Source organism: Numenius arquata, chromosome 24 (genome assembly GCF_964106895.1).
Source record: "Numenius arquata chromosome 24, bNumArq3.hap1.1, whole genome shotgun sequence".
Taxonomy (NCBI): domain Eukaryota; kingdom Metazoa; phylum Chordata; class Aves; order Charadriiformes; family Scolopacidae; genus Numenius; species Numenius arquata.
Genome location: NC_133599.1, coordinates 978241 through 996831, shown reverse-complemented (window position 1 = coordinate 996831; position 18591 = coordinate 978241). Strand labels below are relative to the sequence as shown.

Genomic DNA, 18591 nt, shown 5'->3' with positions numbered 1-18591 from the left:
TGCAAATAAATCTTCCTGACAATCTTGTTCACTAGACTCATTATTATGGAAATAAATTTAAAATGTGACTTTTCAGAGCTGCTGAAAGCCGTGGCTTCCTAGAGCTGTGTCTGCCTCTCGGGTGAGTGAATGCCAGCACTTGTGGTGTGTGGGGAATGCTTTTCAGATTGTTGTTGCTTGTTTTGAAAGTAATTCCAGTGAAACAAAGGCCACCGGATAATTAGGAAGTCTCTGTTTGCGGGATGAGTCCCTCAGCCCCCGGTGCCGCGCTCAGGTCTCTGCCCTCATTGTGGCCCATTTGCATTCTGCAGGGGCTGCAGAGCTGTTCCGGTGATGTTGCTCACTGCATAGAGCCCAATTAATGAAAGGTTAGGGTGCAATTAAAAATCGGAAAGTGTCCTTTATTTCAAAGTGAAGTTTATGCTGCAGTACGAGTTCCTGGAACACGCTACAAGATTGTTTCCGAAGACTAAGGCAGCTCCTGTCTCTTTGTGTATTTGTGTGGTTTTGACCCCTGTAGAATGTTGTGGGTTTCTCTAAAGGGACAGAAAAGAGGCGCCAGTCTCTGGACCATTTACAGCCCCTTAATGGATTTGTGCCGCTGCTTTTCCAAGGGCCGTGAATATGGGAGAACCAAACCGAGCTGGGATGCGGGGAGGATGGATAGGTATCGGAACTACCCGCCTTGTCAGCACAATTCCCTTCTGGGGTGACGTTACAGTGATCAGCAAGAGAACCACAGGTGGAAAAGTGCCGGGTTGACTCTGAACAAACGTCAGAAAATCTCAGTGCCACCCACTGTCTGTCTGCAGGAGGTGACCTGCTCTGGTCACCTTCTGTGGAAGTCAAGGTCTTTAAAGAAATGGAGTAATTTGCTCAAGGCTGCCCTGAGATCGCCGTGCTGTCCCCGTTCCGGTGCCGGGCTGAGGGACCGCACGGGTTCCACGGAGGAAGATGCGCTGCCGCCTCAGAAGGGGAGTGGGGAGTTCCTCATTGTGTGGTTTGTGTAGGAGAAGCTCAGTCTTTTGCTGACTTGGATGTTACATCTGTAAATTGGAGGTGTCAATGTGTGTTTAGAAAGGTGGTGAACTTTAATAAATATTTGTAGCTTATTCTAGCACTTATGGTGAAGCTGCAGAAATGTCACAAAAACTCACTGCTCTTCAGTTATTTATTTCTTTTGTTCCAGTGACCACCTGGGGAGGTTCCTTTGCTGCAAAAAGAAACCTGTTGCTATTATATTTGGGGCAAAAGGCAGTAGGAGCGTGCTGCAAGGCTCCAGTTGTCTGAGCAGGCTTAGATCTGCAAATGGCACGTATGTGTCTAACATCTGTAATTAAACTGATTGACCTTTCCATGTGCAGGCTGGAGGGGAGAAAAGAAAAGTACTAGAGAAGATGGATTGAGAAGTGAATGAGATGCCAAAGTAAATCTCATTTACCCGTCCCATGTGTCAATAGTGAGCTGGGAGAACATTAGTCTCTGAAATCATCTCCCGTCACCAAAATCATCTCAGGCACCGGCTGTTTGGAGCTCGGGGCCCTCGGGGGGCATGGGCTCGGCCGCATTTCGGCTGCCCCGAGGTGTGAGACAGCTTCACTTGGGGGGCACTGCCACGGCCAAGGCACAGACACTTCCCCTCTTTCTAAAACAGGGTGTTCAGGAAAACACTTTGGAAACGATGGGCTGGGCAGAGAGAGACCCGGGTTCTGCCACCTCTGTCCTCAGGGCTGCCTTTTCTGGAGCGGGTTTTGGTTTCTACCGCTCGGTACCGATGGGGTTTTTTGTGATAGAGAGATTATTTTCTACCATATCTGAATGGTAACACTTTAAAATCACTTTACATCAATGCCCAGTCATTCAGGCCTTCAGTCTTTTATTTTATGGTCATGTTTTATCATATATAGCGGCGTGATTGCTTTTCACATCTCACACATAATCCTCAAGAACCTTTTTCGTGCCCACTCCATCTGATTTACTCCCAGCTGGATGCGCGTAGGGCTGTGTCTAAGGATACATTCAGGGAACGGCAGAATGGCACGTGGCAGGTTTTGCCATGTCTCTTGAGGCCACTGCGTGCGCTGGGCTGTGGCCTCTGACTTCTGCTCTCTTGATTTCTTTTATTCCCCGTGCCCCCATAGAAAGGTCACGAACTGTACCCGTGTTGTGGCGGTGTCCCCAGCACAGGCCGGTGGGTTGTGTGTCCTGCACCTCGTGGCTGCGAGCGGACAGTCGCCTGCGGTGTTTTATCAGCCGGTGACAGAGTGGCACAAGGGAAGAATACGCAGTGACTAACGATTAGGCTGGGTGATTGTTTTTAAACTCGGAGGCTGGACTCTGCCCTCCGACCGAGGAGGTGATCTGTTGGACGCGTTGCTGCTGGCTCTGAGGAGCGCGGGCATCTGGCAGGGAAAGGCTTTGCCATCAGTTAGAGATTTGGGGCGTTTTTCCCCTTCTATTTACAGGTGGTTTCCCCTTCTATTGAGCAGAGCTGCACAGAGGTTCTTCAGAGGCCCTATTAATCCATATTTTTCACGTCTGTTCCCTGTTCTGCGGTTGGAAACATCACGCTGTGTGTGTGAGAACTGTCTGTTTTACAGCTGAGGGGGAGAAGGATGCTCTGTTTTATGAAAGATCACATTATTTAGGAAAACCAAGAAATGCTTCTGAAACGGATGAAAATGCAATTAAAAATGCTTAAAATGCCTATTCTGTGTTTGGAGATGTGGTTGCTCTTGGTGAAGGGACCTTTCTCTGTGAACAAGACGAATCTGGAACTGCAGCGTGTCGGGGTCTGGAGTCAGTGGGGCTCTGCCTCATTCCTTATCCCTTATCCCTTATCCCGCAGCCATGTAGATGAAGACAGCCAAAGACCTGCCTGTTTACGTGAAATCTGGAGTGGGTTTATCGCTTTTACAGCTGCTGACTAGGAGCGACCTTAGTCTTTTGCTACAAGATACAATATTACAATGCTATTTTTATTTTATTGATTTAACCTGGTCTTCAACAGAGAGGGGCAGAAAATTGCATTTGAAAGATAAGTGGAAAAAAAGATCTACAGGATGGATTGCATCTTAGACAGCAAACTGACTGCTGTGATTACATTTTGTTATGCTAAATATTTGGGCTATATGTTGTAGGCCAGGTTTTGCTTAAAATCTAATTTTACCATAGAACAGCGTATCCAAGAGTACTTTAAAATGATTATATAGTAAAAGCTCCAAAGCTTACATTATATCGTAACCGAAACGGACTGATTTTGTTCCTATTTAACATTTTACATAGAGTGTGGTGGTACTTGCCACAACGTACATATATTCCACTTTAGGAATAGATAGTACTATATTCCACTTTGATAGGCTGCTGGCTAAAGTTTTGCAGGATGCCCGGGTGCCTGGGACACGGACGTCCCGCTTTCAGTGTGGTGCACCGATGAGCTGGTTTTAGTTCTGGCACAATGCATAGCTATAATCTGCTAAAACTGATAAAACGAGGCAAATTTTAAGACGAGGCCGGGCCGGTGGCAGTGATACTTGCAGCGGAGGAGGGCGAGGGGGGTGCGGAACAGTCTCCGCCGGTTCCTGCGTCACCAGCACCAGGGGAAGAGCCTGTCGCGGCTGAGCTGAATGACACCCTCTTGGCATAGCCCGGCGAGATGTGTGTGTGTTTCTTTACATGCCTGCCTTCGTTTCTTGGCTACATGATTCTGCAGATTTGTTATTTATAGTATTTTAGTATTAAATAATAAATCAGCGTCTAGGAAAGAAGCAACTTCTGTTTGCATTTTGCTAAATCATTTTCGGTCTTTCCCTATAAGGCAGGAAAATATAGACCCGTAGCACATCTTTTATTCTATCATCTAAAATTCTGTGTGATTTTTTTTCACCATTCTCTCCTTTTATCTGTGAGAGGAGATAGAGTTCTTTGATATTTTATTTAGACAGCATTGCACATTTGGGAGTAAGCCGTTTGAGCTGATTACGGATGCCCCCATGGTGTGACCAGCGTTGGGTCACCTCCTCTCTCTGGCCCTCGTGGTGGGGACGGTGCCTGTCTTGCAGCAGAACTGATCTGGGGTGATCCAAGTGCGGGATGAGGGGTATCTGACTGTGCGCGTTCACCTGATTAAGTTGCAGATAGCTGGGGATTCAGTGTATCACAGCTTTTTCCATCTATAAAGTCCGTTGCCCCGTGGTTAGTGCACAGTGAAGTTTGGATCTCTGCCATTTCACAGCCAGAGGAGGAATCTAAGTCTCGCTTGAGTTTGAGAATCCCGGCACAGAGAGTCACACCGCTAACTGACAAATGGTCCTCCCCAAACGCCTGCCGGAGGTTGCTGTGGGAAGTGCAAAGTTACCATAATTTTGCCTTGCTCATGGGAAGCTTTTTGTCCCAGTGGGAGCTTGCACAGAAGAGAAGATGCTGTTGTGCTTCCATTTATATCTGACCCTGGTGATGGGACTGGAGGAGGGAAATGGTCGCGGCTGTCTAAAAACCCCTTCTCCTTGTCCTTGGCACTCAGAGCTGGCCTTCAGGAGCCCATTACATTAAGCCACTGTGACAGCTCGTGAGGGAGAAGCATTGTCCAGACGCACAGGACACAAGACATCCTACTTCTGCGACATGTTTTATGGTACCCTGTGTCAGACATGATGCTGGCCTTCTCAGCAACGAGGCTGAGAACGAGCTAAGAGTAATTAATTACACGGGACACGTCAAGGCAAAGGGGAGCTGCTTCTGCTCTTCTGCCTCTGCCCATTTCTGCTGGAGATTCTCAACCAGCGCTGCCAGAAAGCTCCTGCTCCTTTACTGGGGTGCACAGATACTGTCAGAATCCGTTGCGTTAAGCTGTCTGATACCGTAAAGCCCGTTCAGCAGAGGTGCTGTTGCTGCCTCGTGTCTGTGTGGTTGTGTGTCTGTCCCTGTGCTGCCGTGGCTGAGGGTTCATCTGTCTGTTTGCCAGCGCGTCCCCTGAAACCCCTGCTCCGAGCGCGGGGTGCATCAGCTGTGCTTATTTCCTACAAAATTCCGCATATCCTTGTCTGACTTGCTTTTAGCCACCAATCGCTTTCATCCTAAGTATTTCACGTTGCCGATAAAGCGTTCAATATGCACAGCCGTTCAGATAAATGTCCTTTCTCTCAGTTTGTGATGATTTAATGGGTGGATTTAATTTATTGTATAGTCAAGTGCTATAGGTAGTAGATGCGCTGTCTGCCCACTCTGTTTTGATATTGCCAGGGAAGCAGTTATTAATGGCACATAAATTCTATCCAACAGTTTTCTTAAGTGCCTTAACTATAGCGCATCTAATACTGCGGGCTGGGAGTCGCTGCTCTCCATGGGGTGTCCAAGGAAAGCCCTGGTAAAGATGAAAGATGAGCTGGGGCTCGGTGCAGGACCTGGCACCAGAAGGAATCTCCTGCCATAAGGACTTTCCCATAAAAGCCGTGCAAAACACCCCTCCCAAATTACACCCCGACCTATTCAAAGCCGCAGAGCCCGGTTTCGCTGTCAGTGACACGCGTTCCTCGCTGGTGTGAGTGACTCACTGGCCGGGATGAAGTTACTCCCGACACACTCTGTCACGGGAGTGGGCAGAACCATCAAAAATTACCGACACAGATGCCATGGGGCTGCCCGTGAGGCAGCGCTGGAAGGACGCCTGTCGCCCCAGCCTCGCCCCGGCGGGGGGGGGTTCTGTGCTGCAGCAGCAAACGAGCCCCCCCCGGCCACGGCTAACGAGGCAGCTACAGACGCCTCCTTGGTTTCTGACAAAAAATGAATCATAAGAGCTGCTGAAATTCATTTTCAGTTCACAGTCCATTTGGTGCCAGACTTTCGTGCTGCAGTCCTGTGAGTGTGCCCTGACGTGTACACGCGAGCTGGGTGCCTGTTTATTTGCCCTGTGATGTGCACGTGGGGGCATGCATGCATAGCTTTAAATATATATATTTTTAAAGACTGAGCACCTGCTTTCTCCTAAAAGTTTTTAGCTCCCCCCAAATTAGCACTTATTTTTTTTACTGCAAAGTTCAGACATTTTCCTTCCCTTTCCCTCTTCAAACGCATTTTTTAGCTCTGCTCAGACCGTAATGAAGGATGGACAGTGGCAGTGTCCGAGAGTGGCACAACTACAGGAGCTGAATAGTTTAAACAATACTTCAGCATCTGCTGAAAATCTAAGAAAAAAAATGGCAAAAATAAGTGCAAGTGTTACTATGCAGAAGACAAAATCAAGATTTAAAGACTTTTTCTTTCAACATGTGTAGATCTGTTCTCCTCTGTTGAAATCTCATTTTTTCCTTTCACTACCAAGCCAACAGAAATGAAAACTGTGCTAAACAGCACGTGGGGGTGTGATTCCTTACAGACCAGCTACTTCAAGACTCCCACCTTTCTGGGTAATAAATTGCCCGCAGGACAATGAGATGTGAGATTTCTTTTGGGCCGCTTGGCAAGACCTCTGAATTGGCATCTGATCTGACAGATCTTCCTGGGCCACAAAAGCAAGGTTGGGGTTTCGGATGGAGATCCACAGAGATGTGGCATTTCAGGAGCGTTTGCCCATTTAATCGTAGAATAATTTTGGTGGAAGGGACCTCTGGAGGTACCTAGTGCTGTTCTGGGGTGTCTTATGTGGGGGGTAGGACAGTTAACGCCGAAGTAAAGTTATTAGGACGTGTGTGTGTTAATGAGTCATTTGGTGTGCATCCTTTTTTGTATCAGAATTTGTAAAGAAATGTCAAAACTGGAAAAGAACAGCTACTGTCTATTGCTTTTCTGATCCCTCCTGACACCTGCACCTCCAGGGAAGAATCTGACAATGGCCGTGACTTTGCTCTTGAGCTACAGACACTTCTTCTGTGTGTGAACTGATGGAACTGTTTACCTATGCTTTATTCAGAAGGCTTTCCCTAGGCTGGAAATCAGGCTTGTTCAATAGAGCTCGTTAGGTAATGAGCTTATTCACTAAGCTCATTAGTGGTGGAATTCATCCTGCTCAGCCCTCTGCAGCCCAAAATCTTGTGTCCCTTCAGCCCAGCTTACTACTTGTGGTGACCCTTAGCAAGAGAGATGACTTTTACCTAATTTCAGCTGGTTTGCGTATTTTCATTCAGCAGCTGTCTTGCTGAATGAATGTTTCTATTATTTAACCTGGCCTGCTATTCCTCTGTAGCAGAAAAATATCTAAAAGGGCTGAAGTCTTTGCATCCAGCGTGCCAAGGCTGGGATCTCATGCCAGCTCATTTCATGAACCAAAGCGGTGTCTGACTCAGTAGGACTCATCCCGTACGTGATGGATGCTCCCTGGATTGAGAAGCAGACGGTTGGGCAGATGTAAGTAGGCAGGAAAACGAAAAGAGGCACCAAGTAAAAGTTGTGATTGCCTCCCGCGAGCTGACCGTGATTGCCCATCTGTACACGAGCTCGTGGTCCTGCAGGAAGGTTTAAAGACACACATGCACGGCAGAAGCTGGGGATTTCATATTTTGGCTGATTATGCAGAGATCGGAGAGTGGGCTTGATAAAAAGGATCTCTCGCAGGTGCAAGGCTGGGTGGGAGACGGCGTTTTAAATCTTCCTGAACCAACAGCACAACTGAAATGTGTGACAGTGAAGGATGTGTGTTGGCAATAATGCTTCATTGATTCATGTTCAAAGTGGTAAATTTAAGTCCTGTTTCTACTCATTTCAGACACTGATTACTAGAAAAAGGCTCTCATGCAGTGGAGTAACGGAGGAGTCTGTTAAATCGAAACAGCCTACTCCTGTCTTCCCTCTGGAGGGGCAGAAAGAAGCAACTGGAGCTTTTCTCAGTTTAATATTGATGACAGAAGGCCAAGATACTATGTGAACCTCAAAAGACACTAAAACAGGATTATAATTGAGAATGAGTTCTGAAATCAATAGCAGGGAAGGAATAAGATTATATCTGCATTAGCCGGCAGCACGGCTCAACTGAGCTGGGCAGGGGATGGAGCATCCCTCCTGCGCGCATCTCGGGGGGGATTCACTGTAGACTAGTTCTGCTCTGGTCCATGGGCCAAACGCCCGTGCTAAGAGCTCTTTAGCTGCATTCCTGGAGTGCACCTTCCAGCCGTGTTTCTCCCAGAAGGAACGCAGTTTGCACGCTGGGAAACCTCTCTGCACCGAGCCAAGCTGCAGCAGGGACGGGGTGATGGAGTTTGCTTTCAGAGAGCGCTCCTGAGCCAAAGGGAGACACTGATGGAGATGGGCTCTGGGAGAAAGCAGCTCAGAGCACCTTCCTCTCCCTTTAGCTCTCCTTTCAGACAGCTCCCTTCTGCCAAGCCTTAGGTTGCAAGAATAGCTGGCTTGCATTATCCTTCTCAATTGAAAAATAAAGTGCTATTTTTGGTTTTGCCATAGTGACTGTAATTAATATTTCAGGAGGATGGCTCCCTTGTGCTCCAGGTCATAGAAATACAGAGAAAGGTGCGTACTGTTGATGGTGTGTTGTCTCCAAATTACAGCCCAAAAGGGCACATAGAGCATACCGACATGGAAGTGAGGATTGTGGCAACCGGGTGAGAAAATAAGTAGAATTAAATAATAGTAAGAGGTGTTTTCCTTACGGCAGAGAAGAAATAAGGGCCTTTCTGGTTGTGGGGTGAGATCTGGTTGTCTCAAGGCTGTGCATTTAAATATTAAAGGCTGAAAGTGACTCAAGATTTTATCATCTGCTGTTTTCACATCTGATGTGAAACCCTGTGTCGACAGGCGAGATGAGAAAAACAGCAGCACTTCTTGTCTTTCAGATGGCAAAGGGGAGTCACGTGTGCAGAAAGAATAAAGCAATAAGTACATGAAAAATAATTACCCGTAATAAAAAGCGAAGGGTGCTTCACAGCGTTGAGGAGGTGGCGTTTGATTAACGGGAGCTCTTGACAGTGAACCCGATGGCTTTGGCTCCCGGGGGCAGTGAGGGCTGGGGGTGCCGGGCATCGGCCAAACCCCTCCCAGCTGCACCTTCAGCAGCAGCGGCTGCTCCCCCCCGTACGTGTAAGACTCGTTACTGGAATTATTTGCCCTTGTTATTAGGAGACTCCCCAGCACCGAGCCCTCTCCATCTCTCTGTTCAGGCTCAGGCTTCAGGGGCCCGCAGCCTGGTTCTGCAGGACCACGCTCTTCAGAAGCAAACAGCCCTTCTCAAGGGCTTTCTGGGGCTGTGCGGCAGCCAAATTTCACAAAGTCCTGAAGGCAAAAAGCTAGAGCTGATCTGTGTTTTAATTCTGCCGCAGATGGCAGGCCAAGATGAAAGCAGCAGGCTTCCCCGGGCGATCTGCGCGATGGCTCTCCCCAGCCCGCACAGCCAAGGGCTGCTCGGAAAATGGCTTTGAGTGGCTGCCCAGCCCGGGTGGCTGCTGTCGCAGATGCTTTTATAGGTGAGAGAGAATTGACACGCGGAGCGCCACGCTCCAGCGGCGGCGGTGACGATGCCATCGCGGCGCTCGTCCCCAGACCCAAAACCCCTCACGGCGCCGCGCGGAAAGTGAGGACAAGTCCTCAGTGTAGAGCCAGAACAAAAGAGTGAAATCGGGAAAGAATGAGGGAAAGAGCGAGCCAGATGCTCCAGCGTCATTTCTGAGGCTGCAAACCAGAACAAAAAGCCCGTAGACTTGCACCTTTTAAGGGAGTAATGAATTCTTTCCTCCTCTGACAGGCAGTGATTTGACTTGCCACATGCCTCCTAGTAATTTCCCAGCAGGTTTTAATGTTGGAACAATGGCATTCTGTTAGATATTGATTTTAAAATAACTCTTCCACACTTACTTGTAACTTTAAGAGGTGAGTTACAGCCCTTGAACGGGCTCCAATGTAGCAGCGGTAAATAGTTAAATAGGCACCAGCCGTATCTGCAGGCATCGCCCGGCCAGCGCTCGGCTGAACCCTGCCCGTCCTCCCGCTCCACGGGAGAAACACCCAGCGCTCTGCCTGCGCCGAAGGAAAATAGCCATAAATTCGGGGTGGATGTGCTGGAACTTGACAGAAAAATCTTTCTGTGCTGGATGTTGAAGCATCGAGAGAGGGAGGGCAGTGCCCCGTGCTAGATCCCTGCCAGGGGAGAGAGGAGAGGAGGATGCCATCCATGTGGAGACCTCGTCTCCAAGGGATGAGGACAAACCTCGGGGCAGGGGGGCCGCAGGGACACGGGGCGCTCAGGGGCTCCCTCTGGTCTCGTCCCCACTCCCCAAGTCACACCAAAAACTGGTTCGGACTGTGGGGCTGTAATCAGCTAAGGTTTGTAATTAGTTTGGGCTAACTTGTTGCAGGGCCTTTAACTTCACTTCCCCTTCCCCTTTCTCTGACTGACAGTGGCTACTCTGTCCCGTATTTTCAGCTGATCTCTGTAAACTAATTACTTTTACTGGGTCAGTGCTGTTATGAAATTATCATTTTATGAGACTAAAAATAGCTCGGATCCAGTCAGCAAAGCCAATCACTTCCCTTCATCTCCAATGAAAATACAACGTTATCTTTAATCTGTATTTCTCAGGCACTCACTGTGATGCAGGCTGGAGAGAAGGGGGGGAAAGAAAGAGGAGCTTAGAAAAAAATTGATAAATCAGTTGCTATAGATGCATCTCTGCCAAGGTTTCCATTGGTAAATTTAGCAGTCATGTTATAATTTTAGCCAGTACCATTACTTGGCTTTATTCAAAATAATCCACTTCTCGCACAATGAGTTTACCTTAAAGGAAAGTGATTTTGTCTTGCACATTGAAGACGGTTTTACGTGCAGTCATTACAAATATCCAGAGCCAGAAAAAGCCTAAAGACAGACAAATTTATATTTTTTAAGAGAGAGAAAAATCCGGTGAGTTCCACTTGCTCTGAGAATGAATGAAGGTATTTTAATACTTCTGGGGTTCTGGGGAATACAAACAGCTCAAAAATGAGATGCTTGCCTGAGATTTACATCAAGACAGTGAAAGGACAAGGATCCAGCTGTAGTTTCTGATACAAAGGCATTTTGCACATAATATCTGTGAGCCCATTAGGGTAAGAAAATTGATACACATTTGGTATAAGATGAAGCTGGAGTCAAGAGAACGAAAGCTCAAGAAAATGGCCTCTTTGTGGAGCTCCATCAATTCGCTGTTTGATTGGACTCTCTGCGTGTGAAATTCAAGCAGCTCTTTGGCCGGTGGATGGAGGAATTGTTGACTGTGTGGGAAATGGTGAGAGTGATGAAATTGTAGTGCCTTGCTTTACAAAGGAAATATCCCACATCTCATCCATCTTTCCCGTGCCGATGTTAAATATGCAAAGTAGTGTTTCTATTAAAGCAATTTTTCTGATTCAGTTTAATGGCAGTTACTGAAGTACTGACACGCACAATATGATTACTGGGCCAAACAGCAATCTTTCGGAGAGCCCGGGAATGGCAGCGCTCCAGAGACGATTTATTATTTTCCTTACTTTGCAAACTCCTCTTGGTTTGCATGAGGGAGGGAGGATGAAGGTTACTATCAGCTTGAGTGGTTTCAGCGCTTTGCGTTGGAGAAATAAGGGCGGAGAGGTCTCCTTTCCCACAGGAGCTGGCAGCAGTTGCAAGAAACGTGGTCAGTGCTCACTGAGCTCCTGCTAGTCCAGCTGTCACCAAGGCAGCAAGGATTTCACATCCTATTTCACTGCTTAAATTTCAGCCCCTTCCTTGCCCGTGACTGAACACCAATAAAAAAGAAAGCCCAAGAAATGAGCAAAACCCGGAATGATGTTTCTTTCAGGGGGGTTGACCAGGTGTCTGTTCTCTCCGTTCTCCCTGACCCACGTTTTGCACAACCACAGGGTACCAGCTTGGACCAAGACAGACCCCGACAGACCCCTGTGCCCACATCCCTGCTCTCTAAGCACTCCCCAAGAACAACTGTAAGACATTTTGGGTCTCGCTCCAGACCAGGCTGCTGACATAACCAGTGCGTCTGTTTTATTGACTTCCCAGCGTTAACCCGGCTCCTTCAATGAACGACACTGGTGGGACTGTGAGGGTGGTGAGGCACTGGAACAGGTTGCCCAGGGAAGTTGTGGATGCCCCATCCCTGGAAGCGTTTAAGGCCAGGCTGGATGAGCAACCTGCTCTAGTGGAGGTGTCCCTGCCCAGGGCAGGGGGGTTGGAACTCCATGATCTTTAAGGTCCCTTCCAACTCCAACCATTCTATGACTCTATGACTCTATGATTCTATGACTCTGCTGTCCAAGGGCACTGACGGGTATCGTTCCAACTCATTGACCACGGCAGCCGAATCTGAAAGAGGGGTTCTCGAAACCATTATGTTCTTGCAAATTGTAAGGGAGATGGTCAGAGAGAAGACAGATTCTCCCGGGACCACCCTGAGGGCGCTGAGCTGGGGGGCTCAGCCTTCGTCAGGCAACAGGAAACCCCACAGCGTATCCCGGAGCTCAAACCAGAACAAACCCCATCAGCAACCTCCGCTCCTTGGTCTGTGCTGCTGGGTTATTGACCCAAAGATCGCGGTGCTGATTCCCTCCAGGATACACTGCGGGTTTTCCCCCTCTTCTCTTCTCCAGTCTGTGGTGGGATGGGGGTGCTGCCCCCCCCGCTCGGCTCTGGCATCCCCCAGATGCTCTGCAGAGCCCTGGCGAACCCCCCAGCCCTGCGCCCCGGATGGCACAGGGAGACATGGCACTTAGGTTTTCTCAACTCCAGTTTGCTGCCAATGCTGCAGGTCGAGACAGAGAGTCGGAACGTTCTGCTGTTGTCAGGTGAAATGAAAACAGCTTTAAAAAGCTTAGAAAAATGCGTGCTCTGGGCAAACCCGATGTGGGGTTTAGTGGCGTGAGGGAGGCCTCGTCCCGCAGCCGTGGCTGGGATGATACTCATGGGCGGCGAAACGTGAGGCTGCCCTGACCGCAACCAGAGGCTATTTAAAAGTGAATATAAACCAATACTCCATTAACAAGGTGACAAAATTTATGATAATTAAACTGTCTCTATGTAGCTGTAAAACTGGTGGCTGTTGCATATCAAGTTAGCTACGATCCAAGCCAGGGACGTGAATTCTAATGAAGGGAAGCGCTCGGCAGCGCTTGCCTTGCTGAGGTGGGGTGAAAACCTCCCGCAGAGCAAAGAAAAGGTGCTGGCAAAGCTGATATTTATTGTATCGGTGTTTCAGACAAGGCCAAGAGAGAAGATGGGTGGTTGTTGGCCGCTTGAGAAAAATGTTTCTGCATGGATTGGATAGCTGATTCTGAATTAATTTTGAATAGTTGTTTCAGTAATTCAGATTGATTTAAGATGCACCCAAGAATAATGCTTTCATTATAAAACCTCCTGAGCAAAATTTACATCATGCTAAATTAAAAACAGCCTCTGTTAAAGCAGGGCTGATGAGCACAGCAGAGGGATCAGAGATGCAGGGTCAGTATAATTGAATTCCTTTGCTTTGTTTCCCATTCCAGAAGAACTGTGGTACCTGTCTCCTCGGGTTGTAACTACCTACAGAGCTTGCAAGTTGTCTTGGATTTCTCTAAACTGATTTGCACAGTAACCCCAGCAAAAGCAGCACTTACTCTATTCTGTGCAGTATTTCACCCTCAAGAAGAAATGCATTTTTATTGCTTCTCATTTATGGGTCAATTTGGAAATTCAGTTGTGTCCTAAAGGTACTGGGGGATTTGGAATAAGAGCAGCGGATGCACAGAGCAGCAGGAGAGTTACTGGTTTCCTAATGCTAGTCTTGTTTGTGTGTTGTAGCTAAACTTTCCCTTTTATATAAATGGAGCTAATCTTTTAATGTCTTAATAAGATGGGAAAAATTATCCTGCATGTTCCAAATCCCTTTTATAAAGCACCGTGTCACAAGCAATGGTGGAATTCCAGTGTCCGGGAAACATTCACTTATCTGGATTTATAGGTTTCAGTTACATGTTTATATCTTTCAAAACAAAAAATACACACGTATGCCTAGAGACTTAAGTTAAAAACCATTGTGCTTTACAATTTCTTGTTTTAAATGCTGGGTGAATTTCTAAAGTCAAATGGCAGAAAATGATTAAGATACTCCTGAAAGCTCTGAGCATTGCTGACACGCAAAGAGGGAACTGGCAAGGAGGGAGGAGGCAAAGCCCGAGGTATTAAGGAGCACGTGTTAGAGACTTGGGCTGCGTTTTTGGCAACGTCGGTGGGATAGGGATTGCCAGGACTGTCATTAGTAACAAGATCCTTCCAAACCTACTGAAATGATTTCTGAAGAGAGCTCTATGGGAAATACTGTATGGAAATGCCAGTTTGTCAAAACTGAGTGGATTTATGGGGAAATGAAGGGGCTCCAGGGACGTTAACCACCCACACACGTGGTGGGAGTCAGGAAGGTGGAAATGACCTGAGGCCCATAGTTTTGTTTCTGGAGGTGATGGGTTTGTGTTGCCACGATGCCGGCGGTGGTGAGAGCTGTCGCAGGAGCCACCGGCACCTTCCTCCCCCAGAGCTGGGACCCCCACCTCCTGACCAGCCCCCAGTGCCTCCCCGAGGGCTCTGGCCGGGCCCCGAGGAGCTGCCCTGGCAGGGATTAGGTTTCTATGGCTCACAGTAACAGCTTCTCTTCCTAGAACTGGTTTTGGGAAGCCCGTGGAGAGCGTTTGGATGGTGCTCGGAGAAGGGAGCGCTGGGTACCGGGGGGCTGTCAGAGCACAGGGGCTTTTGGGGTCTGCTCTTACCGAGGTTTCCAAGTTTCTCGTAAGTCTGTGTTATGACACCAAACCTAGCTGATAGACTATTTGCTAGAGACACCTATTTTAATTAAAATCCTGCAACAAAAATCCCAAATCAGTATTACTAGAAGTTTAAGCTTTAAGGCTTTGGCAGCATTTTATAGGTCTCTTTCCAATGAACTCTTACAAAGCCGTGTTTAACTGTATAATTTTTAAAATTCTTGTCAACTCATTAAAGGCACTCATTCGTCCATAATTTCTGTGATTACAACAGATTGAGAACACTTTAAAGTCCTCAGGAGCACTCTGGTCTGTCTATCCACGCGTTCAGAAGGAGAACAGGACTGAGCCGGGGAGGGGAACAGGGACGCGTCGCACGACGGCACGTCCTGCCTGGGTTCACAGGAAGGGTTTGTTCCCAAGCCACACTGAACATTCCCTTGACCCCAACTTCCCTGTCACAAAGGTACAACAATGTACTTGTGAAGGTGCATGAGCGTGTGTAGGTAGAAAGAGAGGTGTGATCATTGTCAAACAGAAACCAGAGCTGCATTTTCATGCATTTCCCCCTCGTGGAGGGGCCACGTGAACCACCCGGGACAGGTCTCCCTTGTCCTCTGGAGCTGCTCAGATGCAATGGTGGAGACAGGAGGGTGGGAACCGACCAGTATGGACCAGTCAGAGTATGGAAAGCTGAACCACAGGTCGGGAAAGTGCTGGGATCTAAAGCCCACCTTCGATTTCTAAGCCAGCCCTGACTTCTTTTCCAGGGTAAGGACCTTAGTTTCTGCCATACGAACCTGCAGACTGTGCTTAGATGTTAAAAAGGAGGAAAAAGAGATCTCTTGGTGACTATGACAAACATGTTCTACATTCTCACTTAATGAAGAAATTCAGACTTGCAGTTGTCATATGCTCAGATTCTGCGCCTTTCTGACAGCTGAATTATGATTTTAATAATTTAAATGTGCTACTGTGAGCCTGTTCGTGTATAATAGGCACAGAGAAGTGTTTAAAATCAAAAGCAGTTTAGAGAAAAAGTGGTCACCATATTACAAGAATGAGAATTGTCTACATCTGAATATTAAACTGTACGAACTCTCTGGTGGGAAAACTCTTTGCAAAGTAACTATAAACTTGGTATATTCTATAACTATATAACTATAAACTTGGTTCTGATATGTGGAAGTCAGAGACTTGTTCCATCATAACTTTGGGACTGCCTGAAGAAGCAGCCCGTGATTCCCACTTTCTTTTACATAACCCCGTCAGGGTGAGGGTTTGGTCAGTCTGCTTACAAAGGTTTTAGTTCAGAGCAACAGAAGCTCAAATCTATAATCTCAGTAGAAACATCTGTAAGACAGAAATGAAATATAAGGGAAAAAAGTGCCCTCCAGGCTACATTCCCCTTGCTTTGATATCATTATCTTTGTACCTGTCCATGGGACCATTTGAAATTCTGTTGCAAGTGCTACAGCATACTCATGTTATTTTTTAAGTTCACAACTAAACACAGACAAGAAGACCACATCCTGCTCAACTAAGTGAAAAACAGATCACGCCCTGGAGATCACTGAGCATTTTCCATATAGTGGCCCACAATACCATTTGAATTCAGCAAATCCACAGCTCCTGGCACATCAAGTGAAGAAACAATGACCGACATCACGAAAAGAGACATCATATACATCATATACATCAGCAACTTTGTGTAGAATCTGTGGCTTGAATGAATGTCTGAAAAAAACCGTAAGCTCTGCTTGCCAGCTCCCTTGCCCCCGTGTTAACTTTCCCCTCCTGCAGAAGGAGCGCGGAACAGGCCCCGCTACTCCCCAGCCTTGCTCCTCCTGCACTCATTTACCATTGTGCCAAGCATTTGTCAAGTGGGTGTAAGTGCTTTTTCTGTTTCATACAACTTCACATGAGCAGAAGTTGTACGGCAAAGAACAATCAAGCCCTGAACAGTTCCAGCCCCTTCTCGAACATGCACCCAGGAAAACGCTTAGGAGTAACTGAAGTCAAGCTCCCAGCACACGCTCGCCTGCTGCTCAGTAAAAGAAAAAGTAATACTCACCCCAGTGTTGTCATGGTTACAATAGTGTACCAAAAGGAAGCAGGAATACTGGTGAATTTGCTTGCCGAGGACCCTTTCTCTGCATAAAACATCACAGTTGCAAAGATGATGATTGCCATAGTGAGGGAAAAGAGGAGAAAGCCAAGCTCGGAGGCACAGCTCTTCAAAGTGTAGCCCAAGATTCTTAAGCCTTGGGAATGGCGAGAGAACTTGAAAATCCTGAAAACCCGAAAAACCCTTAGTGTCACAAAGGCTCCGCTCACATCCTCGTTGTTGGTCATCACCAAGCCAATGTAGTACGGCATGATGGCCACCACGTCAATGATGCTCATCACACTTCTAATGAATCGGTAGCGACTTGGGGCTGCAAAGAGTCTCAACAGATACTCAACCGTGAAAATCATCACACAAGCCGTGTCCAAGCAAAAGAAAGCCACAGCGTATCTTTCCCCACATGGAAGCTCCTTGTTCCCAGGCACCGTGCCACAAGGGACAGTTTCCACCACGTTAGTGATCACAGAGACAGCAATAAAGAAACCGGTGACATAGTAAAAGACTAAGGCTAAGGTGCTGGTGTGGGGGTTCTCGAAGGCTCGCCACATGGTCTGCCGGAAGCTCAGGGATGGCATGGACCCTTCTTGGTTGTTTTCTGAGTCATTGTCATCCATCAGCCGCTCCGCGTTTTCCCGCTTTCTGTCTTTGTACTCTTCGTAGCAGCAGTCCCCGATGATTTCAGGGAGGATCCCATAGAAGGCAAGCTCTTCGTCATAGGCAGAGATGCACTCATACCTGGGGTAGTGCAACTTGCCAGTTCTATAAAAATTTAAGATGCATCTAAAGACCTCAGGGTCCCGGTCAAAGAAGTACTCCTTAGTGTCTTCGTTGAAGAAGAACTCCTTCTCGGTGCTGCCCAGCAGAGTGTCCGGGTATCTCTCCAGTGTAGTCCTCCAGGTCTGGAAACGCCTGCCACTCACGTTGAGAATGATCAGCTCATCCTGCCTCTTGTTTTTCTCCGTTGGAGCCAGTGGCATGGGACAGTTGGCCACTGGCATCCATCCTATGGCAGCTGCCCTGGCAAAGGGCAACCACGCCGCTACTCCTGCTGCCATGATGACCCCAGGCCTTGTTACTGGAGAAGATGGTTGGACTGCTCCTGGGACCTGCTGGAAGTCAGATCAGTTCCATCTAAAACACAGAACAAAATGAAAACACAACACACAGTCAAGAGGGGTGTTTTGCCCCGTTGTGTTAAAGACTCGGGTGTCAGTTCGTACACAAGGATTTCAAACAACTGCCTTGTCCTCCTCTCCCATTTGACGAATGATGTTAAACAAGGCACGTGATAATCAGCTCAGCAGGGTTATGGCATTATTATAGATTGAAATTTTGAATAGCAAATGATTCCTCATTAAAAGCATTTTAAAAGTAGCATAAACACACTAATTTATATTTGCTTCCTTACAAACAAGACTAATCCATAATTCCCCAGGTGGAAGCCTCATGCTCATCAGTTTAACTACAGCTGTCAAGAAAGAGCTGGGAACTCCAGTACATCAGCTCGCAGTTCACCCAGTGAAACACCATGAAAAGCCACTCAGACTGGACTGAGCTGGGTTTCCAGTCTTTAAAAAGTTCCATATGTAGTGAATCTTGCACTAACATTTTCAGTTGAAAGAAACAGTAAATCTCAGGGTTTCATTAGTTTTCTTCCACCTTCAGTTAAAGACCTAGCCTCAGCAGCAGTTTTTTGCTGGTCTCTTTCATTTAGAGATGGGTTTTATTCCTGTGGAATATCGCATCTTCCACCAGAGCAGAGGAAA

At 47.4% G+C, this 18591-nt stretch overlaps 1 protein-coding gene across 2 annotated transcripts in view; it reads right to left on the bottom strand.

The window, feature by feature from the left end:
• Positions 1-17880, bottom strand: part of KCND3 (potassium voltage-gated channel subfamily D member 3) — a 110786-nt gene extending 92906 nt beyond the window's left edge. For both annotated transcript variants that reach the window (XM_074163265.1, XM_074163266.1), the window contains exon 1: positions 16772-17880. In XM_074163265.1, coding sequence (XP_074019366.1) covers positions 16772-17880 — 1109 coding nt within the window. The remainder of the gene's footprint in view (positions 1-16771) is intronic.
• Between the last annotated feature and the right edge of the window lie 711 nt (positions 17881-18591).